This window comes from Corvus hawaiiensis, chromosome 16, assembly GCF_020740725.1.
Source record: "Corvus hawaiiensis isolate bCorHaw1 chromosome 16, bCorHaw1.pri.cur, whole genome shotgun sequence".
NCBI lineage: Eukaryota > Metazoa > Chordata > Aves > Passeriformes > Corvidae > Corvus > Corvus hawaiiensis.
The window spans coordinates 4,149,932-4,170,727 of record NC_063228.1 but is presented as its reverse complement, the minus strand read 5'-3'; the positions used below and the strand labels follow the sequence as shown (position 1 = coordinate 4,170,727).

The 20,796-nt window shown below is 51.4% G+C and overlaps 2 protein-coding genes across 9 annotated transcripts in view; one reads left to right on the top strand and one right to left on the bottom strand.

Moving 5' to 3' along the window:
• Positions 1-204: 204 nt before the first annotated feature.
• TMEM184A (transmembrane protein 184A) lies at positions 205-11,743 on the top strand. 5 transcript variants are annotated; one of them, XM_048320393.1, is made up of 9 exons: positions 205-1,650; positions 5,095-5,319; positions 5,970-6,135; positions 6,980-7,070; positions 7,158-7,233; positions 7,788-7,879; positions 8,271-8,440; positions 8,540-8,737; positions 9,164-11,743. In XM_048320393.1, exons 2-9 carry the CDS (start codon positions 5,095-5,097, stop codon positions 9,412-9,414), a joined length of 1,269 nt encoding a protein of 422 aa, XP_048176350.1. In that variant the 5' UTR covers positions 205-1,650; the 3' UTR covers positions 9,415-11,743. The 5 variants fall into 5 exon arrangements, with proteins under 5 accessions (XP_048176350.1, XP_048176351.1, XP_048176352.1 ...); XM_048320394.1 differs by lacking the exon at positions 205-1,650 and adding an exon at positions 1,667-1,768; XM_048320395.1 differs by lacking the exon at positions 205-1,650 and adding an exon at positions 1,777-1,895.
• A 2,035-nt stretch (positions 11,744-13,778) lies between these two features.
• Positions 13,779-20,796, bottom strand: part of MAFK (MAF bZIP transcription factor K) — a 14,357-nt gene continuing 7,339 nt past the window's right edge. For all 4 annotated transcript variants that reach the window (XM_048320399.1, XM_048320397.1, XM_048320398.1 and 1 more), the window contains exons 2-3: positions 19,884-19,963; positions 13,779-18,700 (exon numbers count right to left, since the gene is read on the bottom strand). In XM_048320399.1, the coding sequence (XP_048176356.1) occupies positions 18,266-18,700; positions 19,884-19,919 (471 nt within the window). In that variant the 5' untranslated portion in view covers positions 19,920-19,963 and the 3' untranslated portion in view covers positions 13,779-18,265. The remainder of the gene's footprint in view (positions 18,701-19,883; positions 19,964-20,796) is intronic.

Here is a 20,796-nt window from a genome sequence, read left to right as displayed (position 1 = left end):
CTCTGTGAGAATCACTTCAATTGAAATACAAGCCTTGGTAAAAAAATCAACAATCGTATAATGGGAAAGATTTTCTTGCCTTTTTTAAGGAAATGAGTCCTAGACAGCTGCTTTTGTCCTTATGTCCATTCCTTTCTGGATGTAGTCTGAATTAACTTCCCACTTTCACTCTGATTTTAAAGAGAGGCAGATAATTATGCTCTGCAAATTTCATGAAAGCTGATGTCAGGATGAAAAACAGGAACCCAAAATAGTGGTAAGAAAAGGACAAAATAACCTCTGCCACTGGATTACATGGTACCAAGACATCAGAGAGACAGAACATCCAAATGCTGATCACCTGCAATGAGCATGTGTCTTAGGAGATGTGGGGACAGGGTTACACAGGGTTGTTTCTACCAAGTCACTGACAAAAAGTTCAGATGAAGTTGTATGAGCCGATGCAAAGCTTAATAGCCAAACTTTTGCCTTTTGCTTGGAAAGCACACTTGTTTTTACCTCTTCTTGTAATAAACAACAACAAGTAGTAAATTTTTAAGTGAGCTGTTCCACACTTTTGTCACTTATGAACTTGACAGCACAGACAGAGGCCAGGTCTTAGATTCTGGGCAGGGAGGAGCTGTGCTAAGACCAGTTAGTGCAGCAGAATCAGCACAGAGCCTGTGCCTTGCCCCATGGTGATCTAGCTGCCAGGTCATTTCTGTTGCTAAAAAATCCCCTAGAAGTAGAAAAGCAGAAAATGGATTTCGAAAGGGCTCTTTTCTCTGAAGTAAGGGTTATTTACAGCATTTAAAGGGATTATGAGAAATGAAACTTTTAAAAATACATTCAAGCACTGCAGGCTTCCAGCTGCCCTTGACAAGAAATTTCATCTAAAAATAATTTTCCAAACTGTGCTTCCAAGAATCAAAGATTCGCATCTGTCAGAACTATAAATTTTTCCTCTTTTACACTTCCCTTTTTTTTGTCTAGGAAGGCTGAGAGAGGCGTGTGGAATTAGTTATTGTCAGTCTTGGTTTGCTAGTAGGGATTCTCTCCTGACACAAAACTGGTGCTTACTGTGTCCATAGCTCCAGCAGCTTGTGGAGAAGGTACATGAATTAGCAAATTGGATAGAATTTGCATCTTCCTCTGTGGTGATACAGAGGCATACCACTGCTGTGCGCCCAAGACCTGAGTGTTACTACATAAAAGCCAGGCACAAGTTAAGCACCTTCATTCCCCGGCTGTGTATATGCCACCAGGTCTGCACAGGGCAGTGGGTGAGGAAAGGATGTGGAAACCTCTCTGATTTGACGCTCGGAGCCAGGACGGACTTACCTTGCTGCCTTTCCACGTGCGATAAAAAAGAGCACGAACAATTGGTCCTTCGACTTTGCTCCTCTCTGCTCCGCAGTAAACCAAGGGGAAGGCCTGCCCTAGCAACAGGCACGAGGTGCCACCAGCTGCCTGCCGTTTAGTCAGCGGTCTCCTCCAGCTAGGGATTAATTCCCAATTGCAGGGAAAGCTTCGTTTGCCACCCAGGCAGAGCTCTTGCCCTCGGCCGCAGGACGTGTGCTGGGTGGGGGGCAGCGGCGTCGGGCAACACGGCGGCTGTTCCATCCGTGTTTGCTTTCCGGGCGTGGGTGCCGAGCGCGACGGACTGGAAAGGTAAGTTGGGTAGCTTTTCTGCGAGAGACAAAGCCCGACCTGCTGCTCCAGCTCCCGCGGGGCCCGGGGCGCAGGGAGGGCGCTGGCAGGGTGAGCCGGGCACAGCGAGGGGGTGCTGGTAAGATAAGCGGGGCGCCGGTGGGGCCCGGGGCACAGCAAGGGAGAATGAGGCGCTGGTGGGACCCGGGCAGCAGCGAGGGCGAGTGGGGTGATGGCAGGGAGAGTGGGACCCTGACGGGGCCCAGGTGAGTGGGGCACTGGTGTGACCCGGGGAGCAGCGAGGGTGATTGGGGCGGTGGCAGGGCCCGTGGCCAGCAGGCAGGCAGGGCTGGGAGGGTGTCCGGAGGAGGAGTCTCTAGCGGGGGCAGGTGGAGGAGGGCACGGGGGATGCAGAGGCAGGTGCACGGCAGCCAGACTCCCTCCCGGAGGAGCCCCAAAGGGTGAGTGGGGCCCTGGGGGGTGCACAGCAGCTGGGAGAAACCCCACAGATCGGGGGCTGACCCAGCCATTGGTTCTGAGCACCTGTGGGAGCCGCTGGGAGGGCAGAGCCTCCTCTAAGAGCCCTGTGCCTGCGTCATCCACTCCTCCAGATGGGCTTCAAGGAGGGCTCGATGCTGCCCTGCTGCGATTTGTAGCTGTGTGCTGTAGGTCCTTCCTCCTGAGTGGCCTGATGGTGGTGTGGAGAGGCTGGTCCCGTAAATAACCCGAGTGTCCTGGCTTTATCTGAAAGCAATCCGGAGGAAAGGCATGTCTCCTGCGCTGGTGAGGCTAAGCCTGGATGCTCCCCTCCCCGGGATGTGGGTCAGGGATGTCAGAGGCACTGTTGGGGGGCTGTGAGAGCTCACCTTTCCCTGCTGATTCGCTTCACCGCACAGGGGGCTGCCGCTGAGATGGGGATTTGTCCTAGGTCCTTCAGGACACAGGGAGGGATGTGAGCTGGGAGTCTTGGCTCTGGCAGCCTGCAGATGAGGGAGAATCCCTGGCAAGGTGAAAAGCCCCATTTGCAGGTGGCCTGCCTGAACACAAGCTTCACTGCTCAGTTTATCTTCTCAGTTCTCACTTAGCATCTCTAATATCCCAGGGAGTGTGTGTAACAGGTAGACACTGTATGGCAGGTACCTGCAAGGTGTCTGAAAACAGACAGATTGGATATGGCTCAGTCCCATCGAGGAGCTGAGTTTTGCAGCTGATATTATTCCCGGTGTCTCCTTGATGCCTTTGTTTTGGAAGCAAATGGCTCTCTAACTGCATTGAATTGCCTGACTACCTTGCACGGCCGGGATCTAATTACCTGTGGAGCTGGGAGCTCTGTCTCCGAGCGGCACCGAGGCTTTTGCTTTTAATGACTTGCTCTGCCACGTTCAGAGTGTGACAATGTCGGGGAGGCTGCCAGGACTGGCTGTTGGTGCCACCGTGCTCACACTTCGATGCCTGGGAAAGTTAATAGGAGATGGGGTATCTTGGGCCAAGCATCTGCGGCACAGCACTGGCTTGAAAACAGAATAAATGGGTCTAGTGAAGAGCACAGCTCTCTGCCATGTCTTGGGGAGTGAGCTGGATCACTAGAAAATTAACTAGAAAAACACAGGTAGAAAGCATGAGCTTTCATCCTGCTCTGTTATGATGCTCTGGCAGAGGGGAGAGCGTGGCCAAATCCAGCCAGTTTAGCCCCAGCCAGCAGCAGGGCAGCCCCCAGAGAGAGTGAGGAGTGATTGGGGAAGGGGGCACAGCCGGGCTCTCATCTCCCTCCCTGTGCCACGAGCTATCTCCGTCCTCCTGTTAATGTTTACAAGGCAGGTCCGGCCGCATCGAAGTCCATCCAAAGACCAGATCCCGCCCCGGCTTTCCCGGGATCCTTCTTCCTGCTGGCCGGGGCAAGGCCACAGGACGGTGGCAGTGGGGAAGAAGGCGGCTCCCTGCCGCCTGTGTAACACTATCGGCCCCGCTGTGCCCGCAGCCAGCCCCAGCTCCGCTTCCCCGCTCGCCGCGCAGGTACTGCGGGGTGAGCTCCTGGGGCCCCGCCAGCTGCCGCCCCGGCATCTCCGCTTACAGGCGACTCCTGCCAGGCGGAGCCGGGGAAAGGTATTTTTAGGGCTGTTGATCTGACAGCAGCTGAGTTTCCTCTCCTGTGAGGTTGGGGTTCGGAGAGAGGGCAGGACAGGGAGTCGCAGTGTGAGCTCTTGCTTTGGTTTGTTTTCAGTGTCTAATTTGACCGAGGTCATTCCCTACCACTCTTATCTATGGCAGATATTTTCACGCTTCTCTCCAGTTCATGCTTACAGTTTTACCCCAGGCGATAGTTACCCAGCAGCTAAAATATTTGTTTATTAATGCACTGAGAAACATCTATATTGTTAGAGTTCAGCTTGCAGGTTGTTGGTTTTCTTCAACCGCTATTGTTATACTTGGGAAAAAGCAGCTTTCCATAGATTAGCAGAAAGAGAACCCAAACATGGCAGTTTATGCATCTGGTGGCCTTGAGATATGAAGCTGGCCTATAAATAATTGCTTATTATTAGGTTGGTCCTTGCTGTCTGGAGCTGCAGGGTACATGGTGTCCGTATGCCCAGCCACCCTCTGCACCAGCAGTGCTCAGTGCCTTGGGGCAGCCAGCTTCGAGGAGCACACACTGACCAGGGAGATGCCATAGCACTCCAGCATCCCCAAAGGGCAGCAGCTCTGCCTCTGGCATGGCAGGCTTGCTCCCTTGTGCTTAATTTGGGTGTAGGAGGGACCGCTGGCTGCCCTTCAGGTCTTGGGGTTGGCACTGCTGGCACACTGACACCCCCACAATCCCAAAATAGCTGGGTGAAGAACCTGGGTGACACCAAAAGTCTGGTTTCTTGGGGAGCCTCAGGCTTTGCCCCCAGCAAGGCACACATGATGAAAGGAGACAAACTGTGGGGGGACCCGGTGTTTTCTGGGCTCCCAAGCAAGAGGACACAAGTGTCCTAATGGCTTGTTGGTAAGGGATTCTTATTATCCTGGGTGAGGGATGGGTTTAACCCTTAAGTCTCTGCTTTCTGATGGAAAAGTGTCCTGAGCCACAAGTGTGAACTCACAGGGGCACAAATATACCCAGATCATTCCTTTTCAAGCGGGAGTGATTCCTGAGAAAGCAAGGAACAAAGCTGTGAAGGAGAAGTGTGTGTTTTGGGAGACATGGGAACTGCGTAGACCTCCTCAGGGAAAAGAGGGTCTGCTCTTGAAGGACATTTGCATTTTCCCGCTGGGAGAAGCAGACCCAACATGGCAAATGGGCTGGTTTGGGTGGGGGACACCCTGGAAAAACCCTGGGGAAGAGATAAACCTTACATGGTACAAACCTCACAGGAGGTTTGCACATGCTGTGTGGGCTGGGAAATCTGCTGAGACCTTCCCTGTCACCAGCCTACCTCACTCTTGCCTTCCTGCACCACTCCCCTTCCCTCTCTCTCCCTGCAGATGAGTAATGCCACACGTGCTGTGCCCTCTCCCGTGGCACCTGGCACTCCAGGGCCTGGCACAGCAGCCAGGCTGGCTTCAGCCCCCCCATTCTCAGCTGTTGCCCTGCTTACGGCTGCCCACAACAACTCCCAGGACGGCCAGCAGCTTTTCCTGACCACGATAGCGGCGCAGGCCATCTCTGGCATCTTCGTGTGGTCAGCACTCATCGTCACCTTCCACCAGGTATGGGCTGGAGCAGAGATGGGGCTCAGCACAGGGGTTGACATGAGAGCAAAACTATTGATTGCCCCCAGGTCCACTGCAAATCACTCAGCTCTGGATAAGTATTTCTTCCTGTTGCTGCTCCTGTCAGGAGCCTGGTGCTGGCAGCTCGTAAGGATGGACTTTGCCCACACTCTCCCCAGGTGGTTGCCAGAGCCAGGAGAGGCTGCAGGGCATTGGCACTGCCCAGAGGCAACACCCAGCAGGGCATTTGGGATGTTTGGAGTGCACAGCACCAGCTGCCTTGAGGCATACCCTGAGTGGGCATGGTTTAGGGGCTGTGCAGGTCCATGCTGCTGAAGGCAGCCCTGGGGCAAGCTGCTGTCTCCAAGCACTGGGATGGAGCTGCACAGGGGAGGGCACGTTCCTCACACAGCCCACAGAAGAAACCTGATTTCCACATGTTTTCATGCAAGGGATTGGCCCCTTGGCCAATGGAGTGGGATGGAGGTGGTCTTGTGTGCATTCACTGTGATGGGTCTGTGGGAAAGCTGGCAGAGCTCTCACCCCTGAGACAAGGGTTAACACAGCACCCCTGTGGGCTTGGGGGTACCTCTGTTTCCCATCATGACCTGTGGCAGCCACAACTCTGCATGCTGGGCGCTTTGCAGATCTACACACACCTGAGGAATTACACCATCCCCAAGGAGCAGCGCTACATCATCCGCATCCTCTTCATTGTGCCCGTCTATGCCTTCGACTCCTGGCTCAGCCTCCTCCTCCTCGGCAGCCACCAGTACTACGTCTACTTCGACTCAGTGCGTGACTGCTACGAAGGTGAGCACAGCATCTGCTCAGCAGGGAGGCTGAAGGCAAAGCGAGGCTCTCATCCTGCTGACCTGTCTCTGGAGCGTCTTGGATTGCAAAGTGGCAAATCTCCATTGCTTTCACTTCCCACTCTCCCTTGCTCCATGCAGAAGTTTTCCTGCTCCTTCTCCATTGGCAGCAGAGAGGGGATGCCCCACAGACAAACATGAGCTGGTGCCTTTCAGACACAGGCTTGGAGGGACCCCAGCACCACAGTCCTGGGGAAAGAGGTTTTCTGGCTGCCTGGGGGGGGCGGGGGGGGAGAAGTGCAGCTTCTCTAAAACATGAGGCAGATGTACCCAAGAAATTGGGGAGTCGGGGTGTTTTGAAGTGCAAGGGAAACTTGTCAGGATTGAGGCTGCTTCTCTACCTTGTTCCTCTCTTCCTCAGGAACTAAGTTGTGTGGGCATTTGCATTACTTCAGGTTTGGAGTAAATGAAAAATAAGTGGTGGAGATGTCCAAGAAAACTGTTCAGGGCCTGCTCCTTGGTGGCCACCAGCCATTCGTGCTGCCCATTAGCAATTTTGAGGTCCCTCCATGCAGATGGTCCCTGGATGGACTGTGTGTGCCCAGAGGAGCTGCTGTGTCTGTAATGAACTCTGTGCACATAGTGCGATGTATCTGACTCCACTTGGAAGTCGGATGGATTTGACCTGCTGCTCCTCTCCCTGGGCTCCCACCCACCAGCATCCCAAATCTTGATGCAGTGCCAGATTGGATGAGGAAACAACTGAGCAGGAAGGAATGTGAGATGAAAACCCCCACCAGGACTTCCATCAGTCCTGCTGATCATGTCTGCCCTTGCCTTGGCAGCTTTTGTGATTTACAGCTTCCTGAGCCTGTGCTTCGAGTACCTGGGAGGGGAGAGCACCATCATGACAGAGATCCGAGGGAAGCCCATTGCGTAAGTCCCAGCATCCTGAGAGTTCCTTCTCCACCCACTTTTCCCATCCAGCACCCCCAATGGCATCCCCTCGCCTTCTGCTTCCAGGTCCAGCTGCTTTTATGGGACCTGCTGCCTTCAGGGTATGTCCTACTCCATCGGGTTCCTGCGCTTCTGCAAGCAGGTGGGTACCCGATGGGGAGCATTGACTCCACTTCCCTCAGAGGAGGGCTCTCTGGGTGGCAGGTCCCTTCCCCACTGCCCTGCCAAGGGGGCTTCACTTTGTCACTCTCCTAAGATGCTGGGTTTGGAGGTTTTTTTCCTCTGAGGGAGGCAGGTCACCAGTTCACCGGCACTTGGCCAGCAGCAGGGCTGCTCGATGTCCTTGCCTCTGACTCACTGCTGAGTCAGGGTCTCCTCCCACTGCAGAGCTCAGATTGCCATCTCTGTCCAGTCCCAGGTTAGCCTGGATGCTCTGTCACTCTCCAGCACTGCACTGTGGGCGGAATCCTGACACCCCAAGCTACCTGGTCCCCCACCTTGGAGTGGCTGTGCTGCCTTTCGGGAGCTGCCTTCTGGAAGCCCCACTCCCTCCCGTCTGCAGACCTTGCGCTGTTCACATTTCACCCCTCAGCACTGCTCTCTCCCCTGTGTGTCTATCCTGGGAGCAGAGGGGTGTGATGTGGGGAGTGGGATGTCTCTGCTGCCCGTGGTACACCATGTCTCTCCCCTGTGCAGGCCACACTGCAGTTCTGCATCGTGAAACCCCTCATGGCAATCGTCACCATCATCCTGCAGGCATTCGGCAAGTACCACGATGGAGACTTCAAGTGAGGATGCTGGGTCAGGCTGGGGAGGGTGAATGGGAGAGGATGGATCCCTGCTCCATCACCAGTGTGTCCTGCCAGTCTCCCCAGGAAGCTGCTCCATGGACAGTGAGAGCCCAAAGTGCCAGGGAACAGAGACTCACTGCCCCCAAACAATAAAGGGACAAAACTCCTGTGAGCCATAATAAATAAAATAATAAATAAAAAGAGGTCCCACCAACAGAGGAAAAGCTGCTACCTCTGCCCTCCTCCCCCTCCTGGGCTGTGTTCTCCCCCATAGCAAAGCTATGCGCTCTCCCCTTCCCCGTTTGATCCCTCCTTACCCCCAGTTGCACTTGCTTTGCTCCCCACAGCCCAGGGTAGCAGCTCTCTCTCGCTCTCTTTCTCTCCACAGCATCCACAGTGGATACCTCTACATCACCATCATCTACAACTTCTCAGTCAGCCTGGCCCTTTATGCCCTTTTCCTCTTCTACTTTGCCACCATGGACCTGCTGCGCCCGTTTGAGCCGGTCCTCAAGTTCATCACCATCAAGGCCGTCATCTTCCTCTCCTTCTGGCAAGGTGGGTCCCACCATGGATGCCCAACGCTTCTCCTCCCATAGCCCCACCTGGCTCAGGGATGCAGGAGCAGAACTGATCTCTCTCCCTTCCCCCACACAGGGACACTGCTGGCAATCCTGGAGAAATGCGGGGTGATCCCTGAAGTTCAGATCATTGATGGGAAGGAGGTGGGAGCTGGGACAGTGGCTGCTGGCTACCAGAACTTCATCATCTGCATTGAAATGCTCTTTGCTTCCATTGCCCTGCGTTACGCATTCACCTGCCAGGTGTACAGGGAGAAGAAAGAAAACTCAACAGGTAACTCTTACTCACTTCTTTTTTTCTTCAATGACTAAGGAAAGGGGAAACCTCCCTTATTCTATTAGCATCCCATTACCAATGGAATGCTAAAAGCTACAAGAGGAATTTCTTTGTCCTGTGCTCCATGCATGCTTTGTCCCTCTTCCCTCATGACACCCACAAGCTATAGCAAATGGACAGGAAGAGAGACCTTGGTGTGGATGGGCAGGATTAGGGGATTGTGGTATTACCCACATGCTGTTGGAGAGGATCCATCCTCTTTGGAACATGGAGCTGGGGTTGCCTTCCTTCTCCTTGGACCGCAAGCTGATGTGGCCCACAATGAGCCCCTGATCTTGAATTTCTAAGGAAAAGTATCTTGGATCACTTGGGCTCATTGATTGTCTGCTGTCCCATCACCTTCCTGCTCTCCCTGTTTTGCAGCAAACCTTGCCCCGATGCAGAGCATCTCGAGTGGGCTGAAGGAGACCATCAGCCCCCAGGACATCGTGCAGGATGCCATCCACAACTTCTCACCTGCGTACCAGCAGTACACCCAGCAGTCGATGCAGGAGGCAGAGCACAAAGCACCAGGGGACAACGGGCACGTGGCCTCCAAGATGGATGGACAGAGCAGCAGAAAGAGCAAAAACATTGAAAAGAGAATGCTAATCCTGTCAGATGAGGAGCTGTAGGAGATGTCAGAAGAGACTCTGACACTGGAGAGGTTTTAACCCATGCAAAAGGGAGATGTCTTGAGGCTGAGACAGCCTGGGCTAATCAAGAGTACTGAGAAGCCAGGAACTCCACTCAAAAAGCCAGTCTCTCAAAGGGAAGATGCAACAACCCAGAAAAGGTTAAGTCAAATAGTGCCAGCTTCTGCTGTCATGGATGAAGCTGTGTTGGACCCTGTGTTGCAGCCTGGGCTTTGCTGCCCCACTGCTGGCATCTCTCTGCCAGCCCTGTGCCAATGCTGGGGGATGCCAGGAAGGGAGGGGAGCTGGGGTGCAGGACAGACCAGTCACCCTCACCCTCCTCTTAGCTCCAAGCAGTGCTGAGGCCTGAGAGAAATGCTTTTCTCAGCACAGTTCTGCTCTAGTTTCTCCCAATTTGAGTAAAAAATGATCTCCAAGGGCTCTGTGGAGAAAACCAGCCCAGGAAGGTGACTTCACTTCACCTCAAAACCCGGTAAAGGTTGAAAGACGTCATTCCTTATTTTTACATTGTTCCCCCTCTCCTTCTCACAGCAAAGCTTATAGAGATGTGCAAAAGCCCTTTACCATGGAGAAAGAGTAAGTCATTCTCTTCTCCCTCCAGATGTGGATGCAGCTGTCCAAGTAACTCCCCCAGGAGCGTGGCAGGACCTCACTGGGACTAACCAGAGGTCTGCAGCTGCATTTCTGGGAGCTGCCGGTGACAGAAGCGCTTGTTTACGTCTAAACCAGCTTATCTCTGAACGGATCAGAAGTTAAAAGGGATTCCAGCTTCCTTATCAGGATCTTTATTAGGGAACCAGACTGTGACTGGTGGTGGTAGGAATTCACTTACTGGAAACTGTCTGTTCCTCCTAACCCTTCACTATTCCCCATCCCTGGGCTTTGCCTGACCTGTGGGAAGGCAAGCAGGAGCTGAGCCCATCCAGGTGACCATGGTGAGGATAGAAAGGTGCTGAGGGATGCTGCCACTTGGGGCAAGACCACAGGCAAGGGAAGACTGTGTATGGAGAGATGCTCCTCACAGCAGTGAGCACATATATGGAGAGCGCACATCCTTCTATTAAGACTTCTCCTTTCTTCCCCAATTTCTAGTCCAATTTCTATTCTTCTGTTAATGAGATGATCCGTGGGGACTTACTTAGGCACCGATTGGGCTGTTGTCAGGGGTGGTAGCTGGTGGCAGGATGAAGGTAAATCTACAGCCTCAGATTTGCAGTCATATGGCAAACAGAACTGATGGATAAGGCTTGGAGCCCTTTTAAACGCAACTAGTAGAATTTGGATCTTTTTTTCCCCTGCTCTTAAGCTGCAAAATGTAAATCACAACACGAAATTATTTATTTTTTTTCTAATAAACAGCAATTTCTAGCACAGAGCAAGCAAGCGTTTTCACTGAGCTCAGCAAGCAAAGCCCACGATCTGCCTGTTCCTGCTATAATGCTGATGCTCTTAAGCTTAACGTCCTCCCTGCCCCTCAATGCTGGCCCAGCAGAAATACCTGCACACGCAGCATCCTGCACATTTTGGCATTCCTACAGGATTTGTGCTCATCTTTTTCACTCCACAAAGAACGTGCGTGTCTCCCGCTTCCTCTCCTTGCACAGCACCTCTTCCAACCCTCGCCTAAGCTGTGGATGCAGCGGTTCAGAGGTGCTGGATGTGGTTTAGCTAAGCTAAGCCCAGACTCCAGCACCAACAAGACAAGCTCTGTTTATTATTATTGGAGAAATCTTACCATGCTGAAGCCCAGACTCCACACGAGCAGCCTATAGTTCAGCCAGTCCTGCAAGTCCCTCTGGTCCAAAGGAGCACTGCTCATACCTGCTCAGCTGCTGAGACTGCTGCCACTTCTGCAATAAGGTCCATAAACAAGAGCCAGATGCTCTGCACATCCAGGCATTCATCCAGGATCTTGCACATCTTGGGAGCAAGATGGAAAGTGCACGGAAAGTGCAGCCTCAGTACTCAGGGACAAGGCTGCCTGGCTTTGTAACGCAGCCAACACCAAAGCAGGGACATCTCAGCTGAACATCTTGGTCTTCACCCCTCTGGGAGAGGACGGCCACAGCTGCAGGAACAGAGGCTGCTCTGGCTCCTGGGGCGAGGACAGACTGCAAAGGTGATGATGGCACATCTGCCAGTGCACTCACAGCCGCTGAGATAAAGACTTGCACAAGAACACAGCAAGAACCGTGGTTGTACTTCATTGCACAAATGATCGACTCCGGTGCATAATGGGCTGCCTCCATTGCTCTGCCAGCAGGTGCAATTCCCACCGCAGACAATAACATTTGCCTATTTATGTCAAGCCCTGATTACTGTAGTATACGTAAAACAGATCTTTCTTGCAAGCCAAACGGGGAGAGGGGGGGAGAAAAAAAAAGTCAGCTGTGACTCATGCAAGTCAGCAGTGTGATACCAGCCTGAAGGAGCCGTGCTGGGCTGGACACCAGCTGGCTGCCGCGACGGCAGCAGCAGACACCCTCCCTGCTCCAGCCGGCGTGAGCTGGGCCTCCTGCTCGTCCTTTTTCTTGCACAGCGGAGAGAGGCAAGAGCTGACGGCTCAGGCTGGGTGCTGTCACAGCCCTCAAACCCTTAGGCTGTCAAAAGGCACCCATGGGGAATAGAACTGCCAGCGGTGCTGTAGGCTGGACGTGATCTCCTCTGCTAACGCGTCTCCTCCACCTCCTCAACAAGGACACGGGAAAGCTGGCAGCGAGCACACGGGTGACCTACACAGGAGCCTGCTGTGCCTGGAGCCATGCCAGCAGGCAGCCCGGGAGGAACAGGCGTCTCTCACTGCCAGCAGCAGGCTCCGGTGGTCGGCAGATTTGTTTTCCCGTTGTTGCTTGTCCTAAGGCTTTCCCCAAGGACAAGGCTGAGCTGCAGCTATCGGATCTCCTGGTGCTTTTTGGGTTTGGATCAGGCAGGTTTGCACCCTGCTCATGTCAGGGATGATCGTCACAGGGCACACCCTGCCGCTCCACCTGCAGGAGCTCGGGCTGACCTCCCTAAAAGCAGAGGGGAAGGAAGGCGGCTGCTGGCACCACAGCAGAGGCAGCTTTCATGCACGGCTGCTCTCTGTACAGCACCCAGAGACACTTCTTTTTTTGGGTGCTAGCACCCACTGAGTCCCTGGGCCCAGCTGCTGACAGGCACCAGACTGCCAGACCTGTGCCAGAGAGCAGGATTCACGCTTTTACTGCTCTGTTCACAGAGACCTTCTATGCTCCTCCCCTATGCACGGTGAAGGTTGTTTCCTTTCACTGCTGGGCCTCCACCTGGCCCATTTCTGATGCCCTTTTCCTCTTGAACTAATGCTCCTCCCTCCCTCCAACAGTCACAACTGGCCCACCTCCCTGTCCTTTCCATTGTCACCAGCTCCTTGCTGCAGTCTCTCCAGGCAGGAGCCAAAGCAGCTGATGATGCTTCTTTTGCTCAGCACAGAGACTGCCATCACCCCCAGGCTTCACCCAGTGCCTGCTCAGCCAAGCCTGCCTGGCCCTACCTAATGACCATCCATTACCTGCTGACACACAAAGCCTTTCAGCCCTGCTTCTCTCCACTTTGCCCTACCTCGTAATTCCAGCTTTGGCCAACACACCCATCTGTCTCCAACCTACTGCCTCAACACAAGTGTTTTACCCCCTTCAGCTGTTCCCTCATGGAACTCAACCACTTGGAACAGGGAATTAAAGCCAACACAACCCCTGGGAGCTCACTGGCACAAGGTACTGCCTTTTTGAAGCCCCAACAGGGAAAAGCAAAAAGATGAAGGATTGATGTAAGGGGTTAAAGCAGTTTATTCACAAGCAGGCACACAGGGAAACCGTGAAGGGATATCTCACAACCCAAAGGAAGAGAGAGGAGTGTCTGTCTCCAGCACTTCAAGACAGGTCACAGTGTCTCCAAGCCACAAGTGGCCTTGCTCAGCATCACAACTGCAGGCAGGTGCCTGCTGAGCTGTCAGTCCTGGCTGTGCTAACACAGACACCCACTGACTGTGCACAAAGACAGAGCCCCTGGGTTAGGAACACACACACGCGGTCTGAGCCTGGGATGGACCTGACAAACAGCTCGGACAAGAGCTATCCCTGGAGCACATTCCAAGCGTCCCACGAAAGCACCACAGCAAGGCTGAGATGTGCTTCAGCAGGCTGGGTCAGATGATTGCAAAAGATCCCACTCGCCTTAGCCCAGCCTGCCTCCAAAAAACACATCACTCAGCGCATTGCCACAGCCAGCCGTGTGCTGCACTGGGGACAGGCAGCAAAAAACCTGAGGAAAACACTCCACTGAAGATCAATTCAGGCTCCAAAACGCTGACCATAGACCAGGGCAAGTCTGAAACCAGAAAATGCTTTATTGGAAAGGTACAAAAAAACCAGTCACTGCAGCTAAATTTACAGCAATAAATTACGTTGTGGCTGTCAAGAGAAGTAATGGACACATACACAGGGCTATTCGCCTTACAAACAGGAATCCACATTGCTTGGTATATCAATAATTTATTTTATAATAAAAAAGCAGCACAAAAATAAATATTGAAATGAAATTACTGAGTAACCACAGAGGATAGAATGAGCTGGTGATAAAAAACAACTTAAAACAGAAGACTTCTATCATTAAAAAAATGAAAGCAAGTATCCACCATCTACAGAAACACCCCAGCAGACTGAAATACAGACGAAGGAAAACAAATCCACATTACAAAAGTTTTTCGGTTGTGTTTTGTTTCTTTTTTTTTTTTCTCCTTTTTTTTTTTTCCCCATTTTTTTTCTTTTTTTCCTTTTTTTTTTTTTTTTTTTTAAATAAAAACAATCATGACAATGAAGTTTAAATGATTCGAGAGAGAAAAAACTGCCACCTTCTCCTCCTCCCCGGGTCTGAGCCATCCCGTGGCCTGACCGCTGTGGCACAGCTCGCCTCCGCCCCAGCCCAGTGCCAGAGCCTCGTCCCTCCCCGCCGTCCCGGAGCTGCCGTGGCACCCAGGTCTCTGCACTTTGCGGTCTCCTCCCAGCAGACGGTAGGGTTGGGCGAGAGCAGAGACTCTGCCTTGTTTCAAAGCGATCTGGAGCTGCCCTGGAGGGAAAGGTTCCCCACTCCCGACAGAGAGCACAGCAAACACGTCTACGAGAACAGAGGTGTCCCTTCCCGGTCCCTGCGCGACGACGCTTTCGTCTTCTCCTGCCTCCCGCCCAGCCCTCGCTTCCCACGTCACGCTGCGGATGGGGAGCAACCAAAGAAAGGCCAGGCCCAGGGGAGAGGGATCCCAGCAACAGCCCCCGTGCCTCAGCGGGGTCGGGGGGACAAGCTAAGAGGAGCAGAGAAGGGAGCCCCGGCATCCAAAGTACTGGAGCAAAGAGACGTGCGGGAGGTGCGGCCGCGGGCACGCGTCCCACGCCGCCGGCTCCCCACGCCGCGCTCGCCCTGGGTGTCAGGCTGGCAAGTGCAGGACGGAGAGAAAAAAAAAAAAAAACCAACAAACAAACAAAACAAAACGAACAAAAAAAAAATAAAACACAACAGAAACGAACCGAACCCCAGAGGAATGCAACGCGACAACCCCAAGCTGGAGGGCCCTCCAGGGAGGAGGGTGGAGGAGCTGGGTCTCCAACGCGATCAACAGCTTTCGGGTCATTCCTCCCTCCACGTTACCTTGCAATTCTGATCCCTCTGTGGAAGTTTAGCCAGGACATTTCATTCCCCTCCAGGTCACCACCCAGGGAGCCCTGGACTGGCAATTTCTTTTAATAAAGATTTACAGTATCAAACTTGGAAAAAAAATTATTTTTTTTCTTTTTTACGAAAAATCTGTACGATAAAATGTATATAATTATATATTTATATATATATTTCTCTCTCTTTAAATATTTCCACGTGGTCCTTATGGATATCCAATATGGATTACCTACCATGGCTATGGTATCAACAGCTTTAACAACACCCAGGCCTCTTGTTCTTTATTGAGTGACCAGAGATTTAAGTGCCTACCAGCACCAAACTAGCAATCACTAGGACAAGCCTTTGGCACCCTTCCAAGAACTGGAAAAAAAAGAAATACTTGGCCACAAGGGAAGTGCCACATAAAGATATGTTTCTCAACTCATTCCAACAGCAAGAAGACCCCACGGAACAAAGTTCGACCTCCGTCCCCTTTGGTGAGACAGGTCTGATTTCCCCGGAGGGGTGTCAAGGGCAGCCAGAGGGTGTTCCTATCTAGCCAGGAATGTTATGGAGCTCTGGAGCTGTTTTAAAGACTGGAAGCATTTGGGCATTTTCAAGTCAACTGGCCTTTTTCATTAAAGTTTTCATTTAAAGCCCCAACAGTGCCAGGAGTCTCCATTTTGCCTGTTTTTGGAGGCACCTGTAAGGTCTGGGAAAGTGTCCAATGTCTGTGAGCTGGAGAACATGAGAGGACCAGGAAATGACCGTAACATCTTTCTCTTCCTCAGCTTCTGCTGTGGGAGTCAATAACTGATACACAGGACATCGATCTGCCTGTTTGGAGATAGGGAGGGAATGGAGGAGAAATGAGGTAACACTAAGTGTCATCCAAACTCTACATGTTGGAAAATCACTTGAAGGAAACTCCCTGCTCCCCTCCAAAACACATGGATCTGGCAGGGGGAACGAGCCTTCAGGAAGCATTTCACTGACACCCTTTCTGGCTCAGTAAGGTCACGGATGTCGATGTTGGGGACTGAATGAGAACCAAGTCTGAGGTTTCTCTTTTCATTAACCTATTTCACAAAGGATCCTCCTGGGAAATCCAGAGACTCCGATGACAAGGTGAAAAAAAAAAAAAAGAAAAAGCAAGCTAACAACTTCTTCCAAAGACAAGTAGGGCTTCACTGAATGTCTACCAACTTACTGCCATTCAAGGCAAGACAAAGCCTCAAACAACAAATTATACTGGGTGTCAGATGCCAGTTCACTGTCCTCTTTCCAACAACGGTAGCACTTGATTATTCTCTTTCAGTCCAAACCACTTATGAATTCTCCGTGATCTTTGTTTTCTGTTCTGGAGCCCAAGTTCTCTAAGCTCTTCTCCTCATCTTAAACCTCAGCAATCTCATTCTCTTCTCACCTGCATGACAACAGGCATCGTCCATTCCACAAGTCTCTGACCTGCCCTACAAAACTCACAGTCCCTTTTCTTTCCTACTTCAAGAAGAAAAAAAACAACAAGAAAACACACGAACACCAACATAGCTATTTTTTTTTTTTTTACAGTGACCTGGAAACATTCAACATTTCATCACTGCTGTGAGACAGCAGAATCTCTCCTTTCAGCTTCCCAAATCCTGCCCACTGCCAAGCCAGAAATCCCTCTCCCAAACCACTGCTCAGAGCCAAACAAACGACTTCTCAATCCCAATTCTTCTGTCCCCTACACACGCACTGATTTTCCATCCTGCCCTCCGTGTGCCTCTCGGGATAACTCACCCCTTTGCAAGAGAAAGCATCAAGTTTCAGGGTCACATTCACACAGGTTGTCTGAACACTGAGGGTTGTTCACTGTACTCTTTGGATCCCAAATTCAGCATCTGATGTGCTATGGAGAGGGAAAGACTCTTCCAAGCTCCCATCTGACCTCCCCATAGCCCTCCTCTGATCACCAAGGACTGGCGAGCGCAGCTCCCCAGCTAAGGATGCTCATTGCTAACCTACCAATGCTTTTGTCAAAGAGGAGACTCTAAACGTCTCTCCTCCTGGCTGAATGCTATTGCCCTCTAGTTACACTTCAGTGCTTTAAAAACATCCTTCCAAAATTCTCTGCACAAACCCCTTCTCATAGTGCTGATCCCAGCAGAACTGTCCCACCTTCTCTCACAGCCAATTCTGCCTCCACCAGTAATACATGCAGCATTTTTCCTCCTCATCTCCCCTTCTCCTCCCCATCACACTGCTCTTCACAGTATTTACTGTGCCTCCCTCCCTTCAGCTTCAGGTAATCCAGGAAATGAAAGCTGCTACTTCAAGACTGTGGATCATTTGGAAGAAATAAACTGCATAAATATAACCAATTCACAGGCACACCTTTGGGAAGGAGCTATTGGGGAACTTGGGCTTGGAATAAAGGAGGCTGCAATGTAGTTTTTTTACAGGCCACACAGGTAATGGGGCATATTAAAATATGTAAAATATATATTTTTCCATATTTTAACAGCATGGATTGAAAACAAAAGGTTATTCTTAATGGGTGTGGTCAGACCCAAGCATTTATCTCCATCATCCTCCCACTCCCATCCACTCTTAGCAGGATGAAATCAAATCCAAAAAGCCTATATTCCTGCCCTCGTTAATAGTATCAGATGGAAGTGGGAAAGGTAGGGGAGACCCTTCTTACAAGGAGTAGGAGGCCACTGAAGGAAACTCTTTTTCCCATACATTCATCTCACATGATGATTTCTACGGTCCATCTGTTTCCTGGCTCTTGAGCATCATTCACGAAGACTCCGGAGGCTCCTCAGGTATCTTCTCCCAGCTGGAAAGCTGCCCACAGCTGAGAGGGGTTTGTGGAGGCGGGGGGGAAGGAGGAAGCAGATCTTGCAATTTGTACTGCATACAGAGCTCAAATCCTGGACACGAGAGGTTGATGGAGCCACTGAGTCCAGACAGAAGCAGCCAGTTAAGTTCCCTTTGTAGGAACCCTTTGGGTTTGTTTGTTTTTCTATTTTCTTTTTTTTTTTTCTTCTGTTTTTTGCACTTTTGGAAGAGACTTCTTAAAATGCCAATTCTTGACGTGACCAAGGACTCCGGAACAATGCATAAGAGCCTTATCCCCTCCCCTCTGAAAGGCTGCTAGTTCCCCCCACCGAGGGCACTAGGACGCTGCTGAAAACGGCACAGAACTGGATGAGATTTCGGCTGATTTCACGATGGTGATGACACTGGTGGTGGCAACTTTGGTCGGGGTAATAGGCCCTCGCGCCACAGTACGAGCAAAGGTCTGGAGTGCTTCGTACTTGGAGCGCAAGGCATCCAGCTCTAGCTTCATGCTGCTGTTTTCTCTGGCCAGCTTCTCCACCTCTTGCTGCAGCTCAACCCGCTGCCTCTCGAGCTCCTCTTTCTGAGTCACACGCTTGATGCGGCAGCTGGCAGCGTAGCCCCGGTTCTTCAGCGTGCGCCTCCGCTGCTTCAGACGGATGACCTCCTCTTTGGTGAGACCCCTCAGGTGCTGGTTCAGCTCCCGTACGGACATTGACACGAGTTCATCATCACTCAGCACCGGGGCATTCTCTCCTGACTCCTCCTTTACCTGCAAACACCAACAGCACAGGGGTAGCAGCAACCCGACGTGAGGGGATGCTCTGGGCAGCAGAAAGAGAAAAGGCCACCACCCCTCAGCAATGTCACAGCCCTACCTGGAAAACACCCCCGATGTGCTGTGGAGAGCACAAGCTCCACTAAAACATCTGGGTTAAGCATGGCAGAGATCTGAGCACTGCAGCTGTCTGCATTTGGGTCTCCCTCTTAGGAGAGAGAAAGCAGTGAGCTTTACACACCCAATGTGAACCCAACAGCAAGATTTTCAAGGGGATAAATGTAAAGTTGGCTGAAGCCTTTTTTTGTGAAGTCCTCTGTCAGGACCTGGAATTCGTACTCAACGCTAAGATGACACCTTTTCCCAGCATTACGCTGGGACACCAGTGCAGCATCTCAAAAGCAAAATAGCTGCTTCTATGCAGGGCTTAATTCAGAATTTTGTGGCTTTTCGTTGAAGACTGTGGATTTGAGTAGTGAACAAAACCAACCATGCTTGGCTTCAAGGACAGAGCCTGATTTGGTTTTGCTGGGGCACAGACCAGACTGAAGTTACATGAGAAAACCACCAAGGCCTTGTCCTTTTCTCAAGCACATTTGCCACCACCATTATTTTCAGAATCACAAAATTGTTTAGGCTGAAAAAGACCTTCAGTATCCCTGAACCCAGAACTTTTAAGACACTATCCTTTTGTCTTTTCAGAGACTGCAGGACATATGGAATGAAGAGCCAAAGCACTGGAAACCAATATTCAATAATGCATTAACACCATCAAGCCGGTATGTCCAAGGCATTTACTGTCTCATGGATCTGGGAGACACCAGCTGAACAACTCCCTTCCCCAGTGCCTCCCAGTCCTGAGAGTAAAAGAATTTCATTTCCAAGCCTGGGAGCACTGGTTTCAGGATGCTGCCAATACTTCCTATAGTCAGAAGACTCTTGGGTAGCTGCTGGGATATGCCAACCTCCATGCCATCCCAGAGACTTCAGGCCTCTTTCTGGGTAATACCAGTGTTTTTCTACCCTAACTTTTCCTGTAGACAGTGGGAAATTGTATCAGCACCCATTTGTAAGAGTCTCTTGGAATGAAAAAGAACAGTCACGTATGAACAACATCGCACAGTTCTGTGACAGCCTCCCCAGCCACCCAGCACCACCCACTCAGCTTCTTCCCTACCTTTAATGCCTTGTTCGGTTTGGGATTAGTCGTCATAACCTGAGCACAGTCTTCCGGACAAAACTGCTCAGAAATTGCAACTGGAAAAACAAAACAAGGTTTCCAGGTTAATCTCGGAGATGAGGGCAGGAAGAAGATACCCAACACACAGTCCAAACCCCCAACTCAACCACCATTTGAAGAAATAACCACACAGTTGTTTGAAGCACTGGGATGGATTCAGATATCACTTACCCTATTCAGATAAGAGAAAGAGAAATTTGTGTTGACAAGTGCATTGCTTTTTAACACCAAGACCTTGTATTTTGCTATTAACCACACTAAGATCCAGCAGAGAAGACAGGGCAGGGAGGAAAGAAGGACACCTACACTCATCTGTAAACAAGAGTCACACTAAGCACCACGCACCACCTTGCCATGTGCCACCCCTTCCCAAGGGGAGAATGGAGCGTGGCCTCCAAGGCCCTGTCACTGTCTCACCTCCCTCTGGAGGAATCCCAGACGCTCCAAATGGCCTATTAGGGACTGAATTACGAGTTACCTCTGCTCATAAAAGGCACTGAAAAGCCACAAGACAACAACTCCCTTCATTCTCATTTTGATGATTATTAACCCGACTCAAAATTGAGCCAGCAATCCAGAGAGAAGCTGCCTGGTTTGTAACCTGCTTCCAGCGCTGTCCCCACCCAAAGGAGACGCGACCAGAAAACCCAAACAACAGAAACAAAAGCCCCCGACAACAAAGCCAGGAAGGAGTTTACCTCTCCCAACACACCAAGACTGTTGCTTCCCAATCCTCCAGCCCCAGACCAAGAGAGCAAACCTGCTCGATATTTCTAGTGACATGGAGGCATGTCCATCGGCAGCCAGCCCGTCCCCTGCCGCGACACTGCCCTTCACTCTCACCTCAGCC

Coding starts and splice junctions, on each gene's coding strand:
- TMEM184A (XM_048320391.1), top strand. Junction 5,320..5,969: donor TCATCGTCACCTTCCACCAG/GTATGGGCTGGA, acceptor GGCGCTTTGCAG/ATCTACACACACCTGAGGAA. Junction 7,234..7,787: donor TCCTGCGCTTCTGCAAGCAG/GTGGGTACCCGA, acceptor TCCCCTGTGCAG/GCCACACTGCAGTTCTGCAT.